This window comes from Patagioenas fasciata, chromosome 3 (assembly GCF_037038585.1).
Source record: "Patagioenas fasciata isolate bPatFas1 chromosome 3, bPatFas1.hap1, whole genome shotgun sequence".
In the NCBI taxonomy this organism is placed as follows: Eukaryota; Metazoa; Chordata; class Aves; order Columbiformes; family Columbidae; genus Patagioenas; species Patagioenas fasciata.
Window position 1 is genome coordinate 1,931,535 of NC_092522.1, and position 23,210 is coordinate 1,954,744.

Sequence of the window (23,210 nt, forward strand, 5' to 3'; positions counted from 1 at the left end):
AAGATGTTTTCCTGAAAGCTGCTGGCAAATCCGGATGCTGAAATGGCAAGACCAGCAATTCCTGCACTCTTAACTGTTTGCCATTTCTTTTTTAATAGTCAAAGGCTGAAATAGGAAAAAATAAAGCAAACCAGTGCTGGCCCAGTGCAGGGCAAGTCGTTTCCTGACGCTAATCCAGTTGTCCAAGCACAGGTTGTCAGCACTGCGGTTTGCAGTTCTTTTTTGAGTAAAAGGAATTCAGAACGGATTCAACAGTTAAGTTACTTCTAAGTACACCCAGGCTTTTAAAAGCTACCTTGCTTGTTTTAGCTTGTATGCCAGTGGACATGTTTGTTAAAGAAGAATCAAGACAGGAGCTTCCATCTCTTTGCCCTCTCTAATCTTTTTTCAGCCCAAAATGTCTTTTTGAGTCTGAGGAAGTAGTTATATCATATATGGGAATTTCTCTGTCCCAGCAACAAGCGAGGGCGATGTGGGGAGGGTAAACTGAAGAAGAAAGCAAGTGGTGGGAAGCTCTACAGGCATTTTTCATTTTCCCCAGCTCCATCCTGGCTGTTGTGTCACACGGTGACAGAAACAGGGGAACAAAATGGCTCTGTAGCCTGTACATCATATTGTTTGCAATCTGTAAGCACTGAAGAGAAAACGCTGCTATTCATGTAAAACTTGTTTACATCAAGTAAGGGAAGAAATCAGCTCAGCTGTCAATGCCGTTCTTGTTTCAAGAACTAACATTTTATTTCATGTCGTCTTGCCACGTGGTGTGCAGGGCTGAGTGAGGGGGGAGGACGCCACAGCACAGCTCATTTATAGAAAAATCTGTTGTACAAAAGTAGAGGTGATTTTAGTGCGCAGTTTTAAAATCTATTTCTTGATATCTGTAAGCTTTGGGAGCACAACATTAACTTTTCTCCCCCTGCTCTGTCTTGTCAGCAGAATGAGAAGCTGCTGAAATCCAAGTTGTTTGTCACCTTCTGGGGAAGAACAGGGACACAGACAAGCAGAAAAATTTGAACAATCGAAAAATTGTCTCTTCCACCTTAATTAACTTACTCAGCTCTAATTTGTAGTCTGCCTTAATGTGCATTTAGCAACAAGGTTTGCAAAGGCGAAGAATGTTTGCACTATGAAACATAACTGTCTAACGTGACACCAAAACGGGCCAGAACTGTCACACCCTGGGGGCAAAGCTCTGGCTCAGAGGAACGATGACTTAGAACTAAGTAGAACTAAAGGCTGAAGGGATTTCGACACAGTAAAACTGCCGTAGGCAGGGGAAAATGAGCGTTTGCGAACGCTGCTCTCTGAATTGGGCCCAGTCCCGCTCGAGGAGCTCTGGAGCTCGGGCAGCCTGGCGTACGAGCTGCTCAGGCCTTGGGCTGGATGCTGGAAATTCTTCTTTCCATGAGCAGTTTCAATCCGATGGAAAACTCCCACTGACTTAGCAGGGATTATCCGTTTGCGGAAAGTTATTCTGAGGGAGGCGCATTCCTTTGTAGAGCGGCTGGCAAGGAGTCCGGGCAATGCTCAGGTCTCGGCTCTGGCGTGTTATTTTTGTTGGGCTGAGTTTGTCCTGTGCCTTGCACAATGGCAATGTACTCCATGACTAGAGCTTGCGCTTTCCGTTTTAGTCTAAAAAAAAGTAATAATAAAAAAGGCAAGCAAGGCTGGAGTGCGTAAGCGTTTTCAGATATGGGACCCCTTGGGCTATATCATGTTTGTGTCTTTGAAGAACCCTCCGTAGAGATCAGAGTGCGATTCTGCTTGAAAAGCGTAGACCCAGCATGACCTGGCTTTTGTCAGGGCCTTGGGGCTCCCAAGTGGGGAAAGTTGCATTGTAAACAGAATATGAAATCAGGTACTATGGGTTTTGTTCATTTTTCGGACATTGATATTATATATGCTCTTTTTATATTTTAATACCCTGTATTTCTATTTATAGTTGTTTTGTGATACCATTCATCTATGAATATATTTAATATATATTTAATATATTGAATTGCAAGGTAAAGGAGAAAAGTCCCTATCCTAGCTTGTTTAAAGAACACGTTATCTGCTGTCTGGTCAACATGTTTTCAGTGATGCTTCAAGACAGAGAACCTTGCACTGCATTTAAATTGAAGAGTTTGCTGGTAAAAATATAGTTCTTCCAGAGGTTATTCAAAATGAGGACCTACATTTTTCACATCCCACTGTTGTCTGCAATACAAAATCCCATCCTATATTGCTGTGACAGAAGACGTTAACAGATAAAGTGCAGAGCAGGTCACGGTATTTCTAATTCAGATTAATGACCCCATTCAGCTTGTCTCCTTAGCAGGAAATTAGAAAGTGCTAGGAAGGAGAAAATGGTGATTCATAACGCGCGACTCCCCATATTGGCAGTTGCACTCATTAAAAGCTAAGATATTGTTTTGATATAAAATAATTGAGTCTGACTTATTTATGGGCTCAGGCTGTCTCGGCTGGTGGAGATTCCTGGAGAAGGTTGTTGGCTCCGTGGCCAAGAGGAGGCGACGGGTGCTCTCAGCAATCCCTGGCCAGGTGAGGTGCACAACTGTCTCCTGCTGCAGACATGGCCACAGCTGCTCTTCTCCAAGAGGCTGAATGAGTAAACGCCTTCAGGAACGCTTGGAGCGCTCAAGGAGAACAGGATTGAGAAACCACCTAGGAAAGCGGCTCGTGTTTGTAGCACTATTTGACCTGTGCGGGGTGAACCAGGCTTCCTCCAGCTCCCCACCCATGCAAAATGAATTTCTGTGCAAAAGAAAGGACATATTTTGCCTGGAGCAATGGTCCCAGTTCAAGTGCAAGCTAGTTTGGAAGCGTGGGCTGCATCTTCAGAGAGGAATATTCCTGTATGTCACATGCACGACGCTCTGCGTGGGGTGTACCCAGGATCCGCAGCTCCTCCTTCTCCCTCTACCCCGTGTGCAGGGCAGCACGACTTGATTATTTATTGAAGTGTATAACATCTGCCCCTGCGGTGAAAGCTTTGCCATTGAGTTAGGAAGAAAGCAGAGCTTTTCTGTTGGGTAGATCACAAGAAATGTGTAAATGATGCTGAGGAGGAAGGATTTTTAGCGCTGGCATTGGTGATCTGTGTTCCGTTGCCATCCTGTATTAGGTGTCTCTTTTTTGATTTTATTTGGCTTGTAATCTTTAAGAAGTGAGTTGCTGGATAGTAAGAGGTGGCACTGTGCATGGCTTAGTGTTGGCTTGATTGAAACGCTGGGGTCGAAGGGCAGCAGGAGCCGAGGGCCCTGCAGACTAAGCAGCCGTTGGGCTCGCTCGGCTCCTCTCCCTCCGTGTCATGAAGACAAATGGCATTTTTTAAAATTCTCCCAATGAACTAGCATTCATTTTCTGGCATCCCTTCCTTCTTTATTGCTTCTTAATGAGCTTCATCCCCATCAGCTCTAGTCTTCTGCTTCCGAACCCGCATTTACATCCATGCATAGAAGAGAAGCAAATTGAACAAATTAATTGAGTTGGCCTGTCTAATGAAATGGGCTTGGGTGACTTCTGGGTTTTTGCCTCTTGCTTTCTACAGAAATCTGCTGTAAATCTTTGATGGCCACAATTGCTGGGCTTTTTCTGTCTGTAGGGTTGGCAAGAACACCGAAATGTCTTTGTGTGGTATCTCAGATTTAACTTAGGACATTTCATTCTCAGTCTACATTTACATTTATACATATATATATATTACATACACACGTGTATTTTTACTCCTTGTTTGTGTATTCATGGTGGTCATTTTACTCGTTAATTTTTTTAGCAATGGGATTTTTGTGCAAGTGCTTTTCAGGAGTGTTTGGAATAGCAGCTGTTCCTGAGGCAGCGCATCTGGGCTCTTAGCGCCCACACCACCTCCTCTCCACCCTGCACTGCTTGGGCCACGTTTTCTCTCCCGTTCTTCCCGTGCTGCTTCGTTTGCTCTCTGGGACAGGTCAGTTGATGCGAAATCGAGTGTTAGCCAGGTGATTTTTTTAAAACCTGTTAAAAGCTTGTGTGTGAGCTGGCACCTAACGTTGCCTCCTGAAATGTTCCTCCTGAAATCGGCACCCAGATACAGTTGTGCTTATATTGCTTTTTTTTTCCCCATCAGTATCACTTCTTGGCACTGAAGGAAGGCAGCTGTCTTCGCTGTAAGATTCTCGATGAATTGTGGATAAACTGAAGACCTGGCTGTGCACGTGGTTTTGTTGCTCATTCTCACTGCTCCCCTTTTGGCCTCGGGTGAGGATCTTGACCTTTGTGCTGTGGGCTGCCAAGGTATAAAAAGCGTCTGCTCATTCCTTATTATCCGTACATGGCTTTGGGAGACTCTGCAGAAGTGTGAAGGTGAAACTGCTAAACTTCCAAAGGTTAAGTGTGGATCTAAGAGAGACTCTTTACTTTTGAGCGTTTACTGGTATCTGCTGTTTGCTGTAAACACCCTCTGCGTATGAAACAGTGTGATGAAGCTGTTCTTTCCTATGGGATCAGGTGCCAGGCAATCCGAGCTTCCCTTGGAGTAGACACATAATGAGAACCACGTTTCTGGTTTGTATCGGTGATGCTTTCTATTCCTCCTAACCCGTTCCCTTTCCCGTGCATCACTGCAGCGAATCCTCGCAGGGGTTTCGCTCTGGCTATGGATGAGTAGGACCAGTGGCTTCCACTTGATTTTTACAAGATAGCTGTTTAGTCCAGGATTTCTAAGTGCTGTTTCCTAACACAGTACTACTATTAGCAGATGAAAGTGCTGTGGTTTCTTTCCACGGAATATGTGAATAATTTTAAATTCTGCTGTTGAAACTGCTTTTACTGAACCTCTTTCCCTTCCTGTCTGCACTGTTTTCACTTTGAAGTAATAAATACATATAGTCTTTTCATATCTAGATAGTTACCGTGACCATTTTCTTCCTTTTTATTCCACAGCTCATTACTTTATTATAACTGAGAAGCAGTGATGCTCCTGTGAAGTAAAGGTTGTATAAAACACTGTTCTGGCATGAAATAGTACCTGAAACTTCAATAGTGGTTAATGGGAGATCTAAAATATCATACGTCGAAATGTTGGTGGGAATCTGATTCAGCTTTCAGTGCTGGTGCTCTGCTAACGTCAGTAGCATTATTGCACAATGAGAAATATCAATTTTAAACTCATCCTTCTGCACCTCTTTAATTGACTGTGTCCAAGAGGAACAGCCCAAGGTTTTGTTCCTGCTGCTTCCACCACACGGTTTATCGTGCAATATTTTACCATTCTGCAACTGGAAAGTGTGAAGATCGATGATAAATAGGGAAATATTAATTATTTTGTGCAGTTGGTACAGGATAGCCTGGATGATGGATTTATATCAGTCCCTGGATGTGAAATGGGTAGTCCAGTCGCAGAAGGAATGAAGGTGATAGAGCAAAAGGCAGCAATTGGGAGTTGATACTGAAAGAGGTGCTCAGAAATAATTTTGGCTACATCCTCTTCCTATTCTTATGGGCTTCTTATATGTTCTTGGTGTCTTTATGTGTTCCTGCCACCCCAATAATAGAAAAGCCAAAAATGGCTCTGTGGGTGACTTAAAATACCAAAGAATGCTGCTGCAGGCTTGGCTGGGTCTATGTTGTGAACAGTGTTAGCCTGCAGTCGGGGCAGGAAGAATTCAGGGTATTTTAGAGGGCCACACCACAGTATTAATGGGCCTAGGAATTACCTTAGGCCAGTGTCTTAATTGCTGCACGATTCAGGCATAAATTCAACTAAAACTGCTAGATTGTGTTGCTGCGTACCTGTCATCCGTTAGGAGAAACAGTTCCCTTGGTTGTGCCTTGGAATGCCTGGGGAAGGAGCTCTCTGGGCAATATGGTAGTTTTATGGGGAATAATCCAGTTCTTTGAGTCTTGAAAGGTCTCTTTGGATAGTTAGGAAGAAGCCAAATAAGGAGGGAAACAAAATAAGATGTGTGAGGAACACAAATAGTGTGTTTTCTTTTTCAGTTTTCTTCAGGAAAAGAAGCCCTGACAACTACAAGCTCTGCATGTTTGACATTAATTCGCTTTATGGGAGCTGGCACTGCAGAGAATATGTATTTATAGATATGTGTTCACACGACTTCTGCTTCACACAGACACCGATTTAGATGTCTAATTTGGGAGCACAGGCTCTCTTTGTAGTCAGCGGAGCCTAAATTAACGTCTCTGAATTACCCGGAGAGGATGTACCGTTCTCCACGGAATTCAGCGTGCCCTGAGGCTCCTGATTGAGTGAGTCACCTGCCCGATGTATCAGCCTTGTGTAAAAAATATTCTGATTAAGTGCTGCGCCTTGCGCGATTCTCATTCATTGAGTAGGGCAGGAACTTCCTAGCAGAGGCCTTGGTGTAAACCTGATGATCTTCCCTGGCCGGACGTAGCCAGATATATGGACCTTGGTGACTTGAGGGCAAACAACCGTGCCCAAAATGCCTTTTAGTCACCGAGGGCAGAGGGAACTCCCTGCCGTGGAGCCAGCCATGCGGGCAAGCTAATGTGTGCATGGGTGAGCGGCCATGGGGGTTACCTTGGGTGAACAGAGCTAAAGAAAATGAAAAACCTACACCAAAACAACCCACATGTGTCTGCAAAAGTGGAGATTAATAAAGGGAGGAGCAGAGGGGCCTGTGAGCTTCTCCATCTGCCTCTGCCAAGGGCTTTTCCTGTGACCCTGCACAAATTGCAGCTCTTTTGCTCGTTCTCCACCTCTTTGCAGGGAGAATGATTTTATTTACAGGAGGTGATGTCATGAGATTGTTGTGAGGGGATGTGACTCAATGTTTGTATAACGCTTTGAAGATGGAGAGTGCTAAGTATTGTTATTTGAGATGGCAACACAATCAAACAAAATATGTTCGGTGCAGCTGTTCAAGCCAAATCCATTTTCAGTTAATCTTCCAAGCAGGAATTCAAAATCAAAGTGAATTGCCTTGCCAACTGGAACCTTACAGCTCGATGGGAAAGTTAGAAAGAGAATTAATTGGGTTTTAAATAGTTGTAACTGTATTGTGATGGAGCGCGATCTGGAGCGCTCATCTACTCCTGGTTGCCAGTCACTTTGGAACTGTGAATTAAAGCTTGCTCAGGGGAATCTTTTATTCGGAAAAAAATAGTTGGGCCATCTTGCATGGCATACTGTATAGACTCTCAGAAACGGCCTTTCTGCTCTCTGAAAACGTGCTTCTTCCACTTTATGCTGCCTTTCCTCAGTAACACAAAACAGCCAAAGATGTGGAAAGCAACAAAATTGCTGAAAAGCAACAAAATTGCTGAAAAGCACCTCGGAGGGAATCGCTCTCCTGTCCGGGGAAGGTTCGGGCTCTGCCGCTGCCCCAAAGGGCTGCTCTGGATGGGGCAAATATTCTCCTGGCCCAGATCAGTGTTGCCTGCGACAAATTCGGGAGAAAATAGAAGAACGTGCTCTCTGGCCTTGATACTCTGTGCTGGCTTTAGGCTTTCTTCCCTCAGTTTTGGGATCGCAAAAATTATTGTACTGAATGAGATGAATAGTTCAGCATTCCAGCAGCAGCGGTCAGCGTAGTCGACCCAAAGCTGCATTAAGGACAAGCTGTGCTGCAAAATCATTTCTGCCTCATGGCTGAGGTCTTAAAATGTGATAGCAAAAATCTGCTTAATGTACATTCTCTGTAAAATGGGCATAATAACACCCTCGCTTCCCAGGAGCATTGCTAAGGCCAGATTGTTTGCAAAACACTTTTGAGTTCCGTACTGAAATTAGGAAAGTTCAACTATTTTTACCTACCGAAGGCTCGCCCCTTTTAAGGAAGGGTCTATGTACACTGGATTTAGATTTTTCACCTTGTTTTCAAAGGGACTTGAACATGTCTGTCAGCCTCTCGTATTCGGTGGGATTTGTCAATATGAAGCACCTTCATAAGAGGCTTATTCATCGCTTTCTCACTTTGACTGAACACAGTGTTTTCTGGCTAAACCATCCTGATTGAATTTCCCTGCTCTGTGCACAGGTATGCCTTCAGATCCCAGGTTTTGTTTGCTTAATACTTTCGAAGTTACTTGTTCCTAAAATATCACTCTCAGTAAACATTTCAGCACTTTAATTTGGCTTAAATTTACACTTGAATATTAAAGTTCCAAAATAGTTTCATGAGCAAATAAAAAAATGACGGCTCTGGGAGCCTTTCTTTGCAATATCTTCTAGTTACACTAAACTATATACACTAGTAACTGCCTTATAAACAGCTTTATATTGTACCCTGTTGCAAAGCATTGGAACAACATGCTGTAATGGGTTGCAAATGGCAAAGCATCATGTACCACAGTTTCTACAGCCAGAGTGGAGATCATTGGGAAGATATCACGTTGATAAAAGCAGGCATAGAAAAAATAACCTTAAATCTAAACTCTCTGAAGCACAAGTAATAGACAGAGGTAAAAATACAAATACATTTTTATTCTCAGAAGCAACAGGAGCCAAGGCAATTCTGTTTGCTGAAGTGCTTTTTCTACCCCCTTCCAAGTAACATTTTTATTTCCTTTAAAGCGATGTTTGCTGTGACAAAAATGCTTTTTTTGCATAAATCATTTTTGCTCACCTTTGGAAAGCTGATCCTCTCCTTGAATCAATTGGGTAGCTATCAGAAGAAAGTATGTATCATATATTCACAAACACTTAGTGGACAGAGCAGTGTTGAAACACCCACGGTAAACATTCATTACTTGAGGTCTGACTCTTTTTAACCCTTCTGGATAGAAATCTACATAATTAGTCAGATGCTTATATTTCATTCTGAAGTGCAGATGTAGTATTGCAATTTAAAACGGTGTTCTCTAATTCTTAGGCAAACATTGGACTAACTGTTCAGTTCCTGCTCCCTGAGGTGTCCTTAGTGCCACAGGTGAGTGTGACACTGAACACGGAGTGATTGGCCCAGAGGATGAATCCTACACACCGTCCACACTCTGAATTTACACCCTTCCTCCCTTGGAGGCTGCTCCACGGCATGGAGCCTGAAGTGAGAGCTTCAAGGAGAGACCTTTGGGAAAACAACTCCAGAATTTGTTTATTTTCGTATGAGTGTAGCAATCAGCTACAAAAATGGGAAATGGAGGAAAAAAATCGTCAGTACTTGTACAGTATTTCACAAAATCTTGAGCACAAAAATACCACCAAATTGCTAAAATATACATGTCTCTTCCAGTTATTATCTCGACAACCTTGACTTTTCAAGTGCTTTCTGAGACACATCCAGAAGCTCACAAGACCTGGCTCCACATGGTAGTGTTTCTCATGCCCAATTAATAGATACTGCCCCCCCCCAAAAAAATAGCAACAAAAACCACACAACAGAACAAACCAACAAAACCCCCTGCCCGAAAAGCTTTGAGAGGAAATAAAGCACTGCCAACCGAGGAATACGCACACGTCCTTGGTGTCGGTAGAATTTTGGGTGTCAGCTGTTAGATGATTGTACATTTTAATTAAGGCAGGGCACGTTGATGTGTGCAGTTTTATTTGAGCTTGTTGTTCCTTGTAAGCCTGATGAACTTATTCAGCAGGAACGAGCCTGTCAGTTACCTTTGCCAGCCGTCTTTGGCAGAGATCCCTGTGCCAATAGAGTGAATTGTCCAATTCTGCAGAAATCTAGCCACTGTATTTGATAAAATACTGTACTTGGTAAAATACTGTACTCGCAGGGGCATATTTTCTTGCTACCTTCCTGCAAGGAAGGCCATGTGTCAGGGGAGACTGATGTTTCCTAAATGCATATCTAGGGGCAAATGCTTTCGGAGAGGCTCAGGTGGCTATAGCACACAGGAATTCTGGCTTTCTTGGAGCTTGTTTTATAATATTGGTTTCTGTCAGGCTCATGAGCTGTAGCCAGATGGACTGTGGCCCTTTCAGAAAATGTCGCTAAGTTTTCTTCAGCTTGATTTGAGAACCATAACAGTGAGTTACTGCCCAGGGCACTTTGTTGGTCACAAAAAGCGAATTACTCAGTTTGATTTTTTTTTTTTCTAATTTTTGTGTTTGAACAGCTTTTAATGATTTGTGTGTGAGAGAGGGAGACTGGGTGGAAGTTTGTACAGGGGTGGAAGTTTATACAGGGGTGGCCATAATGGTCGGAGCAGCAGTCAGGTGTGGGGATTCCTGTCCTTCCTCGGCCTCAGCCATGGCTCATTGTCACCTGAGACAATTAATTTATCCTTCCCGAGCCCGTGTCTGCAGGGAATCGCTCTCTGCGGTGCAGGTTCCTTGTCCGTGTCACCAGCCCCCGTGAGGGGAAAACGGCGGCAGGGCCGAGGCGCTTCCCGCCATTTTGCCCGTGAGGAGAACCAAAGGGTGGTTGAGAGCGCAAAGAAGCCCCGTTGTTCTGTGGAGATCGAAGAGGAAGAGGAAGGTCTGGGAGGCTGTGGCTATGTGTTTATGTATATACGTGTATATGTATGTAGATATATGTATGTATTTCAGCTTGCAAAGTGTTGCCTGCTGTTAATTCCCAGTGCCGGGTGCCCTCAGGGCACTGGGCGCCAGCCCGGCCCCCTGGGCCCCGCGGCCGCGTAACGTCCGTGTAAGGGCTGTGTAAGGGCTGTGTAACGGCCGTTTAACGGCTGTGTGTGGGCTCCACCTGCTGGCCGGCCCCAACCCGCCGCCATCCCTTCAGTGTTCGGTTTAGGACCGGACTTGGCCTGGGATGAGGCGGGAGGTCCAGCAGTGCAGATCCTGAGGAGATTCGTTCACTCGAGGGCACCGGCTGGACCCGCTTTAGGTATTTTGCAATCTGGGTGATCCCGTGTTACATGTCACACACGTTTGTCACTTTCTCCGTTGGGATGGTGCTCTTCCTGAGCTGTAGGAAAGCTCTGGGTTTGCCCCATCAAACTTGTGGGCCTGGGCCAGGCAGCCCCTGAGCCGCTGTCCCGCTGTCCCCAAGGTCTGTGTGCCGGGGACACGGCTCTTGGAGCTGAGCGGCTTCTCTCGGTGTCTGTGTCCCCGTGGAGCACACGGGTGACCGGCTCCATGCGAGGTAGGTGGCAAAATCTGAGGAACGTAAGTCTGGGTCACAGTTTCTAATCAAAACCAGGCACAGAGAAAATATATTTAGGCTGTATTTGACTTAAGTAGATAAAAGCCAGAGAGAAATGTAGCTCTCGACTCGTCAATACGATCATAGCCTATTTGCCATTTTATTTCTAAGCTCTGTAATTTCAGTACTAACTCAGAGTCATTTTTGAAAATGTCGATGAATAACTGAGTTTTGTGGGGTTTGTTGGTGGGTAACAAATCCTCCAAATGCACTGAGCTGCCTGGCGTCACTGCACTCCTCAGCGTTTCTCTGCTCCTCATGCAGTTCCTCTCATGGACAGATGAGGCTGCTATGCAATTATTTCTTCCCTTTTGGGGGAGCGATGTTGAGGGGACCGTCCCCTGTATGCTCAGTGCTCCCTGAGGACTTTCCCAAGCTGGAGTTCTGTTGTTTCCCGATAAATTGGTAGCCCGCCTACCCGGTTCAGTGGGTGGGATGGTCTTGTCAGTCTTATCTGTCTTATCCGTCATATCAGTAAGGAGATGAAAAGAACAGAATCAGCTTTTAGGATCAAAAATCTACCTCCCTGTTCTACACATAACAAATGATATAGGACAATGATACGTAATGAACAGCACACCTGACATCATCTGCGGGTGAGCAGCATCCCCATGATGAAAATCCATGTCTCCAAGCAGAACTGGTTTGTACCCTTATAAATCCAAAAGAAAACCAGATAGTTCCGTGCAATGTATTGTCCCATGAAAGAACACCTAGTTACAGCAGCCCATTTTTTTTTCTCCAAGGGAACATATTGAACAAACTGTATTATTCTCTAGATAATGGACAAAAACATTCTTTATTATGAAAACTTTGTGCTCTTTCATAAGTGCTAATAATGCTGGGGATGCGTGGGTGAGAGAGCAGGTAGGTAGAAATAATAAACGGAAAAGCAAAGTGGGATATCTATGAGGCTGTAATTTCTTGTGAAATATTTCTCCCTGTGATACCTCCTCGCTTTAGAATGTTTTTATAAAAGAGAAATACCTTGCATTTCCTGCAGCCTTCAGGTTTTTACTGCAGGAACTGTACTTCTGAAAGGCAGTGAGAAGGGAACGGCTCAGGAAAGCCTTTATTTACCCAGACGTACAGTACTAACAGCCGTGGAAATTTCCTCGTGCCCTGGGCCAGTGCCTGAATGTTGTCTTAACATCACCTCCTCAGCTCAGAGCATTATTCCTCTCCAGTGCTCATTTATTCTCCGGCAGCTCTCCCAAGCCTACCGAGATGGGACAAACTTACCTGCTCTTCTAGAACTGTTTTCCTGTGCCTTAGAAATGGGATGTTTTTCCCTCCCTGTGTTCCACAGAGGTCACGGAGCGGTAGGAGCAGCAGCAGTTGATGAATTGAGGTGGATTGCTGGGGTGAGCTCCACGGCAGGGTACCAGGAACCCTTCCATCTTATTTTTACCTGGAAAATGCTGTCATTAAACCTGATTCCTGCATTGTAGCAACTAAATGTTTCAACATTCAGAGTTCTGTCTCAGTGTGGCAGCAGTGGCCTTGGATGTTTTTCCTATTTCATCCCCTTTGCCTCACTATTGCTGCTATAAAATCTTGCCCACAGGTAGCAGTGAGGGTTTAGGACTGTCCTGCTAGTGGGACTTACCAATGAGAATTTCCATTCAGAGCCCAGAAAACTTTATTAGCGCTGAATAAACACAGTTCTCTCCTCCACGGTGTGTACAGAAAAGCTTTTCTGAAGTGATCAACTGCATTTTGATCGAAACTTGGCTTTATCGTTAGTTTCTTTTTCACGGCTGAAAGTAAAATGCAATGAGCTTGAAATACTGCTGTGTAGATCTCACCAGCTAGCTTCTCTCTAAATTAAAGAAATATTCCATTTTAAAGAATAATTTAAAAATTAATTAGCACAAGAAGGAGTATTTGCAGCTCTATCAGTCAGAAGCAAATGATATGATGAGCAAGACTAAAATCAGTGCTGGCCTTTCCTGCTAGAAGTTTGTGGGTATTTTATTAATTTATATGAAAAAAATCAGATAATTGAATTATTAGTAAGAACTTTATTCAGGAGGGTTTGAGTGATTTGTATTGATTTTCCCTATCATGCTCTCCTTTCTTTGACACCTTGACCTGGACAGTGGAGGCATTAGACCTGTACTTATTTGTGTAACAGGGAAAACATGAGAAGTGTGCCATTGATTTTGTTAATTGGAAACACGTAACTAGCACTAAAAAAGACAAGTTAGAATGGATACCGCCTGCTCAGAGGCTTCTACAACCAGCTAAAGCGTTAAAACATGAGCAGAAAAGTCATTGGAAGGAGGTACCTGTGTCAGGCTCAATAAATGCTTTTGTCCCTCTCCACTTACCAGTTCAAATGTAGTGGTCGACAGTTATGTGGGGACATGTGAAAAAAAAAATGCTTACTGCAAACTCTAGCTGAGCAATTTGCCTTGGTCCATAAAGAAAGCTGGAGAACAGCAGCGTGAAGAGTCCCAGCCTACACATCTTGCAGGGAAAATGCTGCAATGTGAATTAATTTTCATTAAAAAGGTGTGCGAAACAGCAGGAAGACGAACCGAAACTCTGCAGATGGAGCGGGCGGTGGTAGGAAGGTGTCAGCAGGCAGACCCTGTGCTGCAAATTCGGCTTGTGGAGAAAAGGCAAATGCATTTACCTTGTCACCTGAGGGGGGTTCAGTTTATCGTAGGCTGGGTATGACAACTAGTGTATATGAGCACTCTGGCTTTGGTGATTTTTGGTTTGGTTTTAGTACCTGAAAAGCCTTGAAAACTATTGGGAAAAATCTAAGCGCGGCGAGTTATCCAGGGACTCGGTCTGACATCCCTGCAGACCAGTGGCCTGCAAAAGAAAGAAAAGGAACTTTTTCCCTTCTCAAAAAGGTCAAGCTGTTAGCCACAAAAACAACAGATGTTGAAAGGAAGTCATTTTAAACTGCAAGATTTCAATTGGCAACAGGGGAAGATGAGCTGCCAAAATGTGGCTTTGTGTTTTGCTGTTTCTGAAAAGCCTCAGCTCCTCCTAATGGAAGACTTCCACGTTTGGCCCTTGCTCAGAGATCCTTGCGTTACATTGAAACTGCTGTGGCGCAATAGGAAGGCTCAGCCTAAAAAAAAAAAAAGGCTATTATATTATTGAGGTCTGTGGAAATCAACTAAAAAGGCAGAATTTCAAGGAGAATATGAGAGCAGATGTGATTTCTCATTGAGTGTATAGGATGGTTCAGAAACTCTATAATTACTTTGTAGTAAGTTGTACAGTATCCTTCTTAATTATTACACGTACGTACAAAGAATTAAGAAGCATTTTGTAAATGTAGTGGTCAGAGAAGGAGAGTAATTGAAATGTTAATTCTAATCATATGCTATGCTCATGCATTGATTTTTAAATTTGTGTTATCCGTTAATTAGTTAATGCCTGTAGAGTGCACTGAAGATAGGAAGTGCTATAAATTACTGCATAATATTGTTACTATTGTTATCCGCTAGGTTTAATGAGTTTTTGTGTATTTTAATTGGATTATTGAGATGTAAACTTAGCGAATATGATTTCAGACCAAATGCTGTCCTCAGATTCCTAGTGAAGTGAGCAGCTGCGGTGGCCGTGCGTACAAATAAGACAACAAGCTTCTTTATGCAGATTAATACATAAATATTTTTAGATTTGTCCCACATGAACACGTACATCTGACGGCTTGCAGCTCCCCTCAAATTTTCCTTGTTTAAGACCAGGACAGGACACATGCAGCCCGGCCTAGTACTGGTATTTCTGGCTGTGTCACAGTGCCAAGCAGTGATTTATGGCCCTGGAAAACTAGAAACAAGAGATTATAGCACAAAGATGAGAAGATTCCTGATTTCCCTGTGGGGCCAGCACATTTCTGTCACCCTTTGAAGAAGGGGAGGTAGCTTTAAACCGAGAGTATCTTTAACAGTATCTGGTTGTAGTTTTTCTTTTTTCTTTCCATGTCTGTAATAATGATGAAACCTGCTGACCTTGTCCTTCGGTCTTGCCCGTGGTTCAGAAGGATGTATGGAAAATAACTGTTTCTGTTCAGCCTTATTTATTTATTTAGAAATAACTGCTTTTGAGGGAAACATCAACATCTGATCCTCTTGCAAGAAAACCTTTGGGAGGTTTTCCTTGCAGTTTAAGCCAAACTGCTTCCCCCTGCTCCCCCCCAGATCAGGGACTTTCTGGGTGTGTGGAAGGTTGTCAGTGCTATAGCTCCAGAACAGGCTTGATGGCCAAAGCAATAATTGGGTAGCTGGCAAATCTTCCCATGTCTGCTTGCAACAAAGCTCTGTGTTCTGCCTTTTTCCAGAATGTTTTTGTTTTAGTGTTTATAAGACGCCCCCCAGTTAAAAATTCCACCACAAAAAAAAAAAAAAAAAGGCATTACAGTGGAAAAAAGGAATACATTTGCTCTTGGTATAAGAGACATTTCTCGAAGTTAAATCAGCTGGGATTTTCTGATACATGGCTGACTTGCAAAATTCTCTTAACATCTTTGCATTTTTGGCAGTGTAAGGAAGTACTTACCACTTGGATTACTGGAACTGCAAGGGGATTCCAGTCGACAAGAGAAAAAAGGAGATGCTGTGATTTATTTATTTTTTCTTAACTACTTTTTATGAGCTATTTCCCTCTTCTGCTTTTTATCTGACATTTTCTCTGTGCAAATGTCAGCCTGCTTCTAATCAGAGGTCAGGAACAAGACTGATCAGTAAGTAACTGAGCCGGGTACCAATCCAGTACTCCTTGCAAATAGTGGAAATTTACCTACTGAAGCCGGTGAGTCTGGGGACAAATTCTAAACCATCTCACAGTTGTTTGTTTCCATAGCAATGAGTTCCTGATTAAAAGTTATGTTCCCTTTTTAATCACGACTTTCTGTTAGTCAGTTCTGAGGTCTTACGTAGTGGCATCTTATCCCCAGTTCTTCAGACTTTGTAGGACTGAACCCACTTGTCCCTATCTTCAGATATTAGGAAGTTGAAATCTTTTATTTAACCTTTGAATGTTTGCTGTGTCAGTCTAGGAACTCAGATTTCTGGATTAGATCCTCTTTCATTTCACATGGTGCTACATTTGCAAGAATTCCCTGTGCGGTGATCTTGCTTTGTGCACATAGTTTATCTAATGTTACAAACAGAGTGAAAACATTGTTGTGGTGGTTTGCTGTTGTTTGGTTTTGGTGGGGTTTTTTGGGGGGGAGAATGGTTGCGTGGTTTTGGAGTTTTTTACCTCTAATATTTCTTTGTCAAAGCAATTGTTTCAACTGCAGCGTATCAGTTTATGTTCAGAAACACTTGCCCTTGGCAATTGTCCTACGTCAGCTGTGACAAAATGCACAGCAATTTGATTCTCTTTGCGTTCCTCTTCCCATATATTCCAAACGTGATGGTGTGTGTCATCCCTGATTGCTGCGCTTTGACCGAGCTTGGCAAGATGTTGCTGGCAGTTCTGGTTTGTGCCGTATTTAGGTTAAATGTTATTTCTCGGAGTCTCCAAATTGCTTCCTCTCTGTTTTACCTCTGTTTCATTCAGGTTAAGATTTCCGCTATGGTCTGGCATGCCTGGGGCTATGCAAGCCATACACGGGGATTTTCTCTATCAATGAATTTCTGCTCTGCTTAAAAACCCAAACAAGTGAAAAATTTCCGCACTTCAGTGCCCACCTATTTGTGCGCCAGCAGTCTCTTGAGTCTGTGCATCTCCTCTTGAATTTATTAAAAAATAATAGCTAAAAGGAGTATGCTTAGATTAGAAGTCCTGATTTGGGTATTCATTTTCTTTGTACTGTTACTGTTCATAAGCAATTAGAACAAAACCTCTAATAATGTGCATATCATTGCAGCACTGTGTTTTGCGGAACATTATGATACAGCATGTAATGTTAAGCCAGCACTTGATAGAATAGTTCACTTACCTAATATATTGAACACAGCCTAATTAAATATTTAATGGATTTGTCCTGCTGAGAGGAATCAGCAGAATAACTAAAGAGTGTGTTCATGGAGATGAAAGTTGCAGAGGAAGGTGATCTGTGGGGATCAGTGTTCAGTCAATAACCTCGTCAGCTGCCTTTCCAATTAGTGTAAACCTTTCTTCCAAACGTGGTATCATGTGCATTAACATGTATATTCATATTTCAGCAGCCCCAAGACAGTAAAGTATTTCACAGAATCGCAGAATGTCAGGGTTGGAAGGGACCTGGAAAGCTCATCCAGTCCAGTCCCCCCGCTGGAGCAGAAACACCCAGATGAGGTTACATAGGAAGGTGTCCAGGCGGGTTTGAATGTCTGCAGAGAAGGGGACAGCCTTACTTTGAGGACTGTCATACTTCTGTCACCTTCCCTGTTGAATCTTCATGTGTCCATAGTGGTTCTAAGGTTCTCATAAAGATCATCTGCCCAGGCATTTTGAAGTAGCCGGTTTGGTTTTGCTATCATGGACTTCAGAATCTTTTCAGGTCACGTTACTGGATTTATAAATGTTTGACACAATTCTCACTAATACACTCCTTAGAGTTCTTCTTTGTCTCTTAATGTTCATTTTTCCTCTTTTCTCTTTGCAAACTTATAATCCTTCTGTTTAACCTTTGCTACTTTTTTTCACTTGGCATGAAGTGTTTCTCGTTTTTTCTCATAAAAAATAATCTGTGAATAACAATTTTAAAAGTAAATGACAAAAGATATCTGTTCTCCTGTGTTGCTTTCACTGGACAAAATGAGAACCAAGCAATGCTTTGAATAAGCCCAAAGAGCTCCCAATTCTGGCTGCTTTGTCCATATTATTAGCATGTTGCGCCAGATCACTGTGGGGAATTACCAGTGAACTGGAGACTGAGGGTTTGATAGATGTGTGAAATATACTCTAAAAAATAAAAGCAATAGTTTTTATATTGTTGTAGCAACACAGGGAGTGCATTCAATAGGAAGTGTCACTCTCTGTTAGATAAGCTCTGAATGTTTCACTTCATAGGAGCCCGAACATTGAAGGTTGTGTTGTTGATGGCTTTTTTTTTATTATTAGGAAAAAGGAATTGGGGGTGGAGGGGAAAGTCCAGCTCTAAAAAATATGGAGAAGGAAACAGGAATGATCAGAGCTGCAGCTGGTATAAAGGAAATGAATGTTATCCCAGCCACATCTGCTAGAGAGGCTGTGTTATTCCTGCTGCTTTTTATTAGATAAAAGTTGAAGGGGTTTTGTCTTGGAATTCTGTGTTACAGAAAGAGCTATACAGAAGAAAGGGGAAGAAAGGGTTTGTGGCTGGCAATGCAACATTGCAGGTTAACTCTGTATATTTAGGCTAGTCTAGTATTTAAAGTGAGTCCGGGGAAATATTCAAAAGAGTCTCATTTTGCTTCTCTGTAAACAGGTAATCCCAGTAAAGACACGAACACCTCAGAATGGGAAGTCAGGATAAGTTGGAAGTCCCTGCAGTTGTTTCCACCGAGCTCCACTGTGGAATCTGTCACTGTGAAGCAGCAAGGTATACAGAGAAATCAGCTTTAGCAACAGACTGGTGGTGTCCCTGTGGCAAAGGGGTGAGTGATGGATAAATAACCAATGTTTTCACAAAAAAACACCTTATTGTAGAGAACAGCTGAATTTCAGGGAGATCTGTTAAAACTGCAGAGCCTATTTAGAAAATACTATTCTACCAAGGAAAGCGATGGGTATGAAAAGCCTTCAAGTAGCCATGCAGCAGCCAGAATGGGTGGCTGGCTGATTTAAATATTTTGGGATAAATGAAAATTATTCTAAGTGTTACAAATAATTGGAGATCTGTCCCATATAATCTTGTTGTAGATTAGTTTTCTTTGAGTGTACATAGCTTTATAAAAATAAAATTAATAATTCTTTTTTTATAAAAAGGTTTTGTTAACAAGTAACAACAATGCCACTAAAGACATTGAAAAAGAAGCTTTTAGCTTGAAAATGCAGTGTTTTCTGTTGGAGATTCAGGGAAATGATAACAAAGTGTGGAGGCTTTCCTCTTCATTAGATAGCTGGTTTGGATCATGGCTCTTGGGACTTTGGCTTGTTTAGTATGAAGGCTTATGTGACTGGACATGAAGTCCGTGAGTATTGTTATTTGTACAGTTATCAAGGAACTCACTGCTCCAGTCAATTTGTGCCGATGTCATTCATGATACCAGAGCTCAGACTTGAAGAAAGACATATAAAGGAAAAGGCGAGGCGGGGAAAAAGCTCACGTGAAATATTCAGTGTCCATCGGGGCAAGGAACTTGTCCACGTTCCTCCTTCCACACAGTGGTGCCGGTCTTCCTGGCATGGTGTTGCTGAATTGCCAAAACTTCTTTCTTTTTTTTTCCCCCTTAATCTCATTCCAAGTCTTGTGGTTACTAAGGATATTGTAAATGCTTCAAGTTATGCTTTACTACAGTTACGTTGGGGTGCTACTGTGGGACAGAAGATCTCAATCTTCATCCCTATAGATGCAGTGCCAGTATTTGCCACTTTTGCAAGGCTGTGGGAAGCAAAGGATGTAGGGCTTGCACATCTTCTCACTTCCCACCACATAGTCATTTACTTCCCTTTCAGCAGCAATAGTTTAAAGAAGCATCGGGCCCCTTATTAACTCACTAATCAAAGAAGAACATGCAACAAAGCCCGGTGTTACCCAAACCATGAACAGGAGTACAATTAAAACAAACCCACAGATGCTCTGGTTATGCTTCTGTGTTGGATCCCAGCCAGAACAAACTGTTAGCTGTGCAGCAAAGTTGCCAAGCTCTTCACGATAAAATCAACCTCATAAAAATGTTATAATTAACGATTTCATTCTAACATCTTTGGATGCCTTTAAGTTATTGTTTCATGTATATTTTCTGCTGAGTTGGAAAGGTGCCCATTTCTGTATTTTGTTTCTAAGGATCCGACATCTAACCACTTGTTTAACCTTGAGCAGTTACAAAGCATATTCGTTTACATGTACCTCACCGACCTTACCAAACGGTTTAGCAGTATTGGCCAAGAACTGTGAAAGCAATTTCCGAGTCAGTTTGAGTGGCAGGACCTTTCGTGGCACCTCCTGTGAGTGATCCATGACCTGGGGATCCCAGGGCTGTCCTGGAGGAGGCTCAGAGCACTGCAATCCTCCACTGGAAAACCAGGTGTTCTTGTGAAGTGGTCCAGCTGAAGCTGACCCAGCTCAGCACACTGCTCTATGATAGCTGGGTCACGAGAAATGTGGAGGTGGCAGGAGGAGGAAGTTCATGGCGAACTTTGTGAAAAATTCTTCATTTTGAAAAAAAGGAGATAAACTTTTTAAACAATTTCGAGAAGAAAAAAAGTTTTGAATACCAAGGTGTCTGTAATGAAGGATTTTGTTTCTGGCCAGCTTTAGCTAGATAACATTATAAATTACATACCTTTTGTGATGGAAATGGGTATGCAATGAAGAAGAAAATGTTATAGGGACTGCCTAGTATCAGTCTATGAATTTTTATATGTACTAACACTCAATGAGCACTGTAGGAAACTCTGTTAGGAAATATTCTTCTGTCTTGTATTGTACAATATTCTTAGTTGAATGCGTTAATCAAAGTTACACTGGTGTAGTGAATAAAGGAGGGGCAGCCAGGGTTTGTGGTTGTCAGGTTGGAAAATGAAGCCCCTACAATGGTGACGGGGCTTGAGGAGCAGCAGATGGATCCTGTGGCCAGGGAGTGCTTGCAAAGTCAGTGCAAGCACTCTTTGAGTGTCAAGGACTGTCAGGAAGAGATGGGATCCACCTGACCAAATCAGACAAAAGCATCTTTGCCCGAATCCTGGCAAACCTGGGGAGGAGAACTTTAGCCTGGGAATGACCAGGAGAGAGCTGATGACAACCAGGCAAGTGAGGAAAGAGTAGCCCAGATTGGTAAGGCACTGCCAGGGATAAGTAGAGGCTCTTGAGGAAGGACAGGATGGGGCGGTGCAGAAGGGCACTCGTCTTTTTTGGTCGCCACAGGAAGGTGTGGAGCTCTGCCTCGGGACGGGCGATGGGCCGGCAGAGCTCCTGGGCTGGGGTCAGAGCGCAGCCCGTGTGCGTGGTGCTGTGTTGGGTGTCAGCGGCAGACACATGGATGATGGGTAGCACATCTAGAAGCGACTATAACTAAAATTACTTGAACTTTTCATTTTTAAAGCTCTTTCCACTTCCAATTTGGGCATGACATTTTCCAAGTCTGAACTCTTCTCAAAAGTATTTTTGGAAAGTCTGAACAAAACCAGTGTAGCCATCTCTGTGTAAAGTGACTGCTGTGAAAGTATTCATTTGCTGTGACACATTTTTGGCAGACAGCTATTGAACAGCTTTAGGGCCTCATTGAAAATGTCCAAAAGTGTTTTTAAAATCATTGTATAGTTATTATTGGTTATAATAATGCTTAGAGACTCCGCCCAGCAATCGAGACTTAAAGCACTGGATAGTCCATAATACAAGTGGCACTGAAAAGCCAGTGCCAGCCCTCAGGGACTTGCAGGAGGGTTTGCAGTTGTAGATCTGCACGTCCAGGCGTGCGCAGGACACACGGGCTGGCAAACCGTGCTCAGCTGTGGAGGTTTAACTGCGTGCGGGTGCTTATTGCTGCTGGTGTGTGGCACATGGTGTGAAAAAGTGCTTGTGTCAGGGCAGTTGTCACCATTGCCGCTGATAACAGCCCGGGCATGGGGAATTACTTGGCTTTCGAACAATGAGGTGGACTCTCTGAAAGTAAAGTTTTAGAGCTGCCAGGAGATGGGAATAATTATGTCGCACCTCCCACTCGCGTTTTGATCTTGTTACACAAGCCTGAGTGAATGTGAAATTAGATCCTCTCCTTCCAGAAACGTTCCAGATTAGTTTCACTTGATACATTTTTTGGTTCCATTATTAGAGCTACATTTGTCCCAAACTTTTGAAGTTTTACTTTATTAAACTATTTCTAGTGGCCATACTTCATGAATTCTCTTTTCACATTTGTGTCTATACAATAAAGCTGTGAAGACACAAACGTGGAGGAGTTTCATGTTGGTGGAGAACGTGGCGTTCCCTGAAGCCGCTCGTCTCGGATCCGTGCTTTCCGTGGCACCCCACGATCAAAAGCTGTGAAATGCCATTAATGTTGAGTCGAGGCAAGTGGACGTGCTTTCCTGAAGCTTTTCTATTAAAAATTTTCAGTAGTTTTTCAGTCAACTGTTTATTTCATGGAATAAATAATTTGAACTTAAAAAAACCCCTAACATCATATGACCTTTCAACTAATATACTGCTGAATTAGGAGAATAAGAAAAGCCTTTATTTATTGCTGCCTTTTCCCCAAGCTCTTCGGTTTTAGTTGCATTAAAATGGAATATATTTGGGCATAAAAGATGACAGCTCCTTTTCATGGCCTTTTGCTGTATTTTTGCCGTGGCTGGTCAGATGCTTTTATCTGAAGCTTTGTTCTTTACAGTGGAAAATTTTGCAGAGGATTTAAGAAAGTGATGGGCGAGTTTTCCGAGCAAATAAAATTTTCACACAATACTTATTGCTGATGGGGAAATGGGATTTTGCGGTGGCAAAGCTCCGTGCTTTGCTGGAACTCTTGTTGACAGTGATGGGCGTCAGGGCTCATTTGCAGCTCAGCAAACATGCTTGGCCTTTTGCTCTTCATTTTGTGCACAAGCACTGGTTGTAGCAGGTCGGTGGGGAATTCTCTTGTGTCTGAGGGGCAGGACTTTAAATTTTCCCCTCGAGAATCAAAAATCATCTTTAATGCTAAGTAATTACGAAATTGTGAAATTGGAGGTAGCAAGAGGCTATGAAGTGAGGCCCCCTCCTCTGCCTGCCGGGGATTGTTCAGGGGGAATGAGGGGATTTAAAAATGGGAATTCAACCAGTTATTCACCTAACAGTTTCAGTTCATCCTCTTCTGCCCCTGAGAGACATCGTACCATCTTTCTTTGTAAGCGGCATGAATGGATTATCATGTTTCATTCTCAAATCATCCGCAAGGCAAATTTATGTTAAGTCTTTGTATCTCTAAGCAAACTGGGAAATGCAAACCTCTCACAGCACCGCGGCCGAATATTCTCACGGAAGAAATATGAATATCCCGATCCTAATTCCTGGGGGGAGCTCGTTGCATGGCATGTGACCTTCAGCTT

At 43.0% G+C, this 23,210-nt stretch overlaps 1 protein-coding gene across 1 annotated transcript in view; it reads left to right on the forward strand.

The window, feature by feature from the left end:
* CCDC85A (coiled-coil domain containing 85A) overlaps positions 1 to 23,210 on the forward strand; it is a 209,549-nt gene that overhangs the window by 61,112 nt on the left and 125,227 nt on the right. Inside the window, exon 6 of the mRNA XM_071805634.1 lies at positions 18,451 to 18,619. Within this exon, the coding sequence (XP_071661735.1) occupies positions 18,482 to 18,619 (138 nt within the window). The 5' untranslated portion in view covers positions 18,451 to 18,481. The remainder of the gene's footprint in view (positions 1 to 18,450; positions 18,620 to 23,210) is intronic.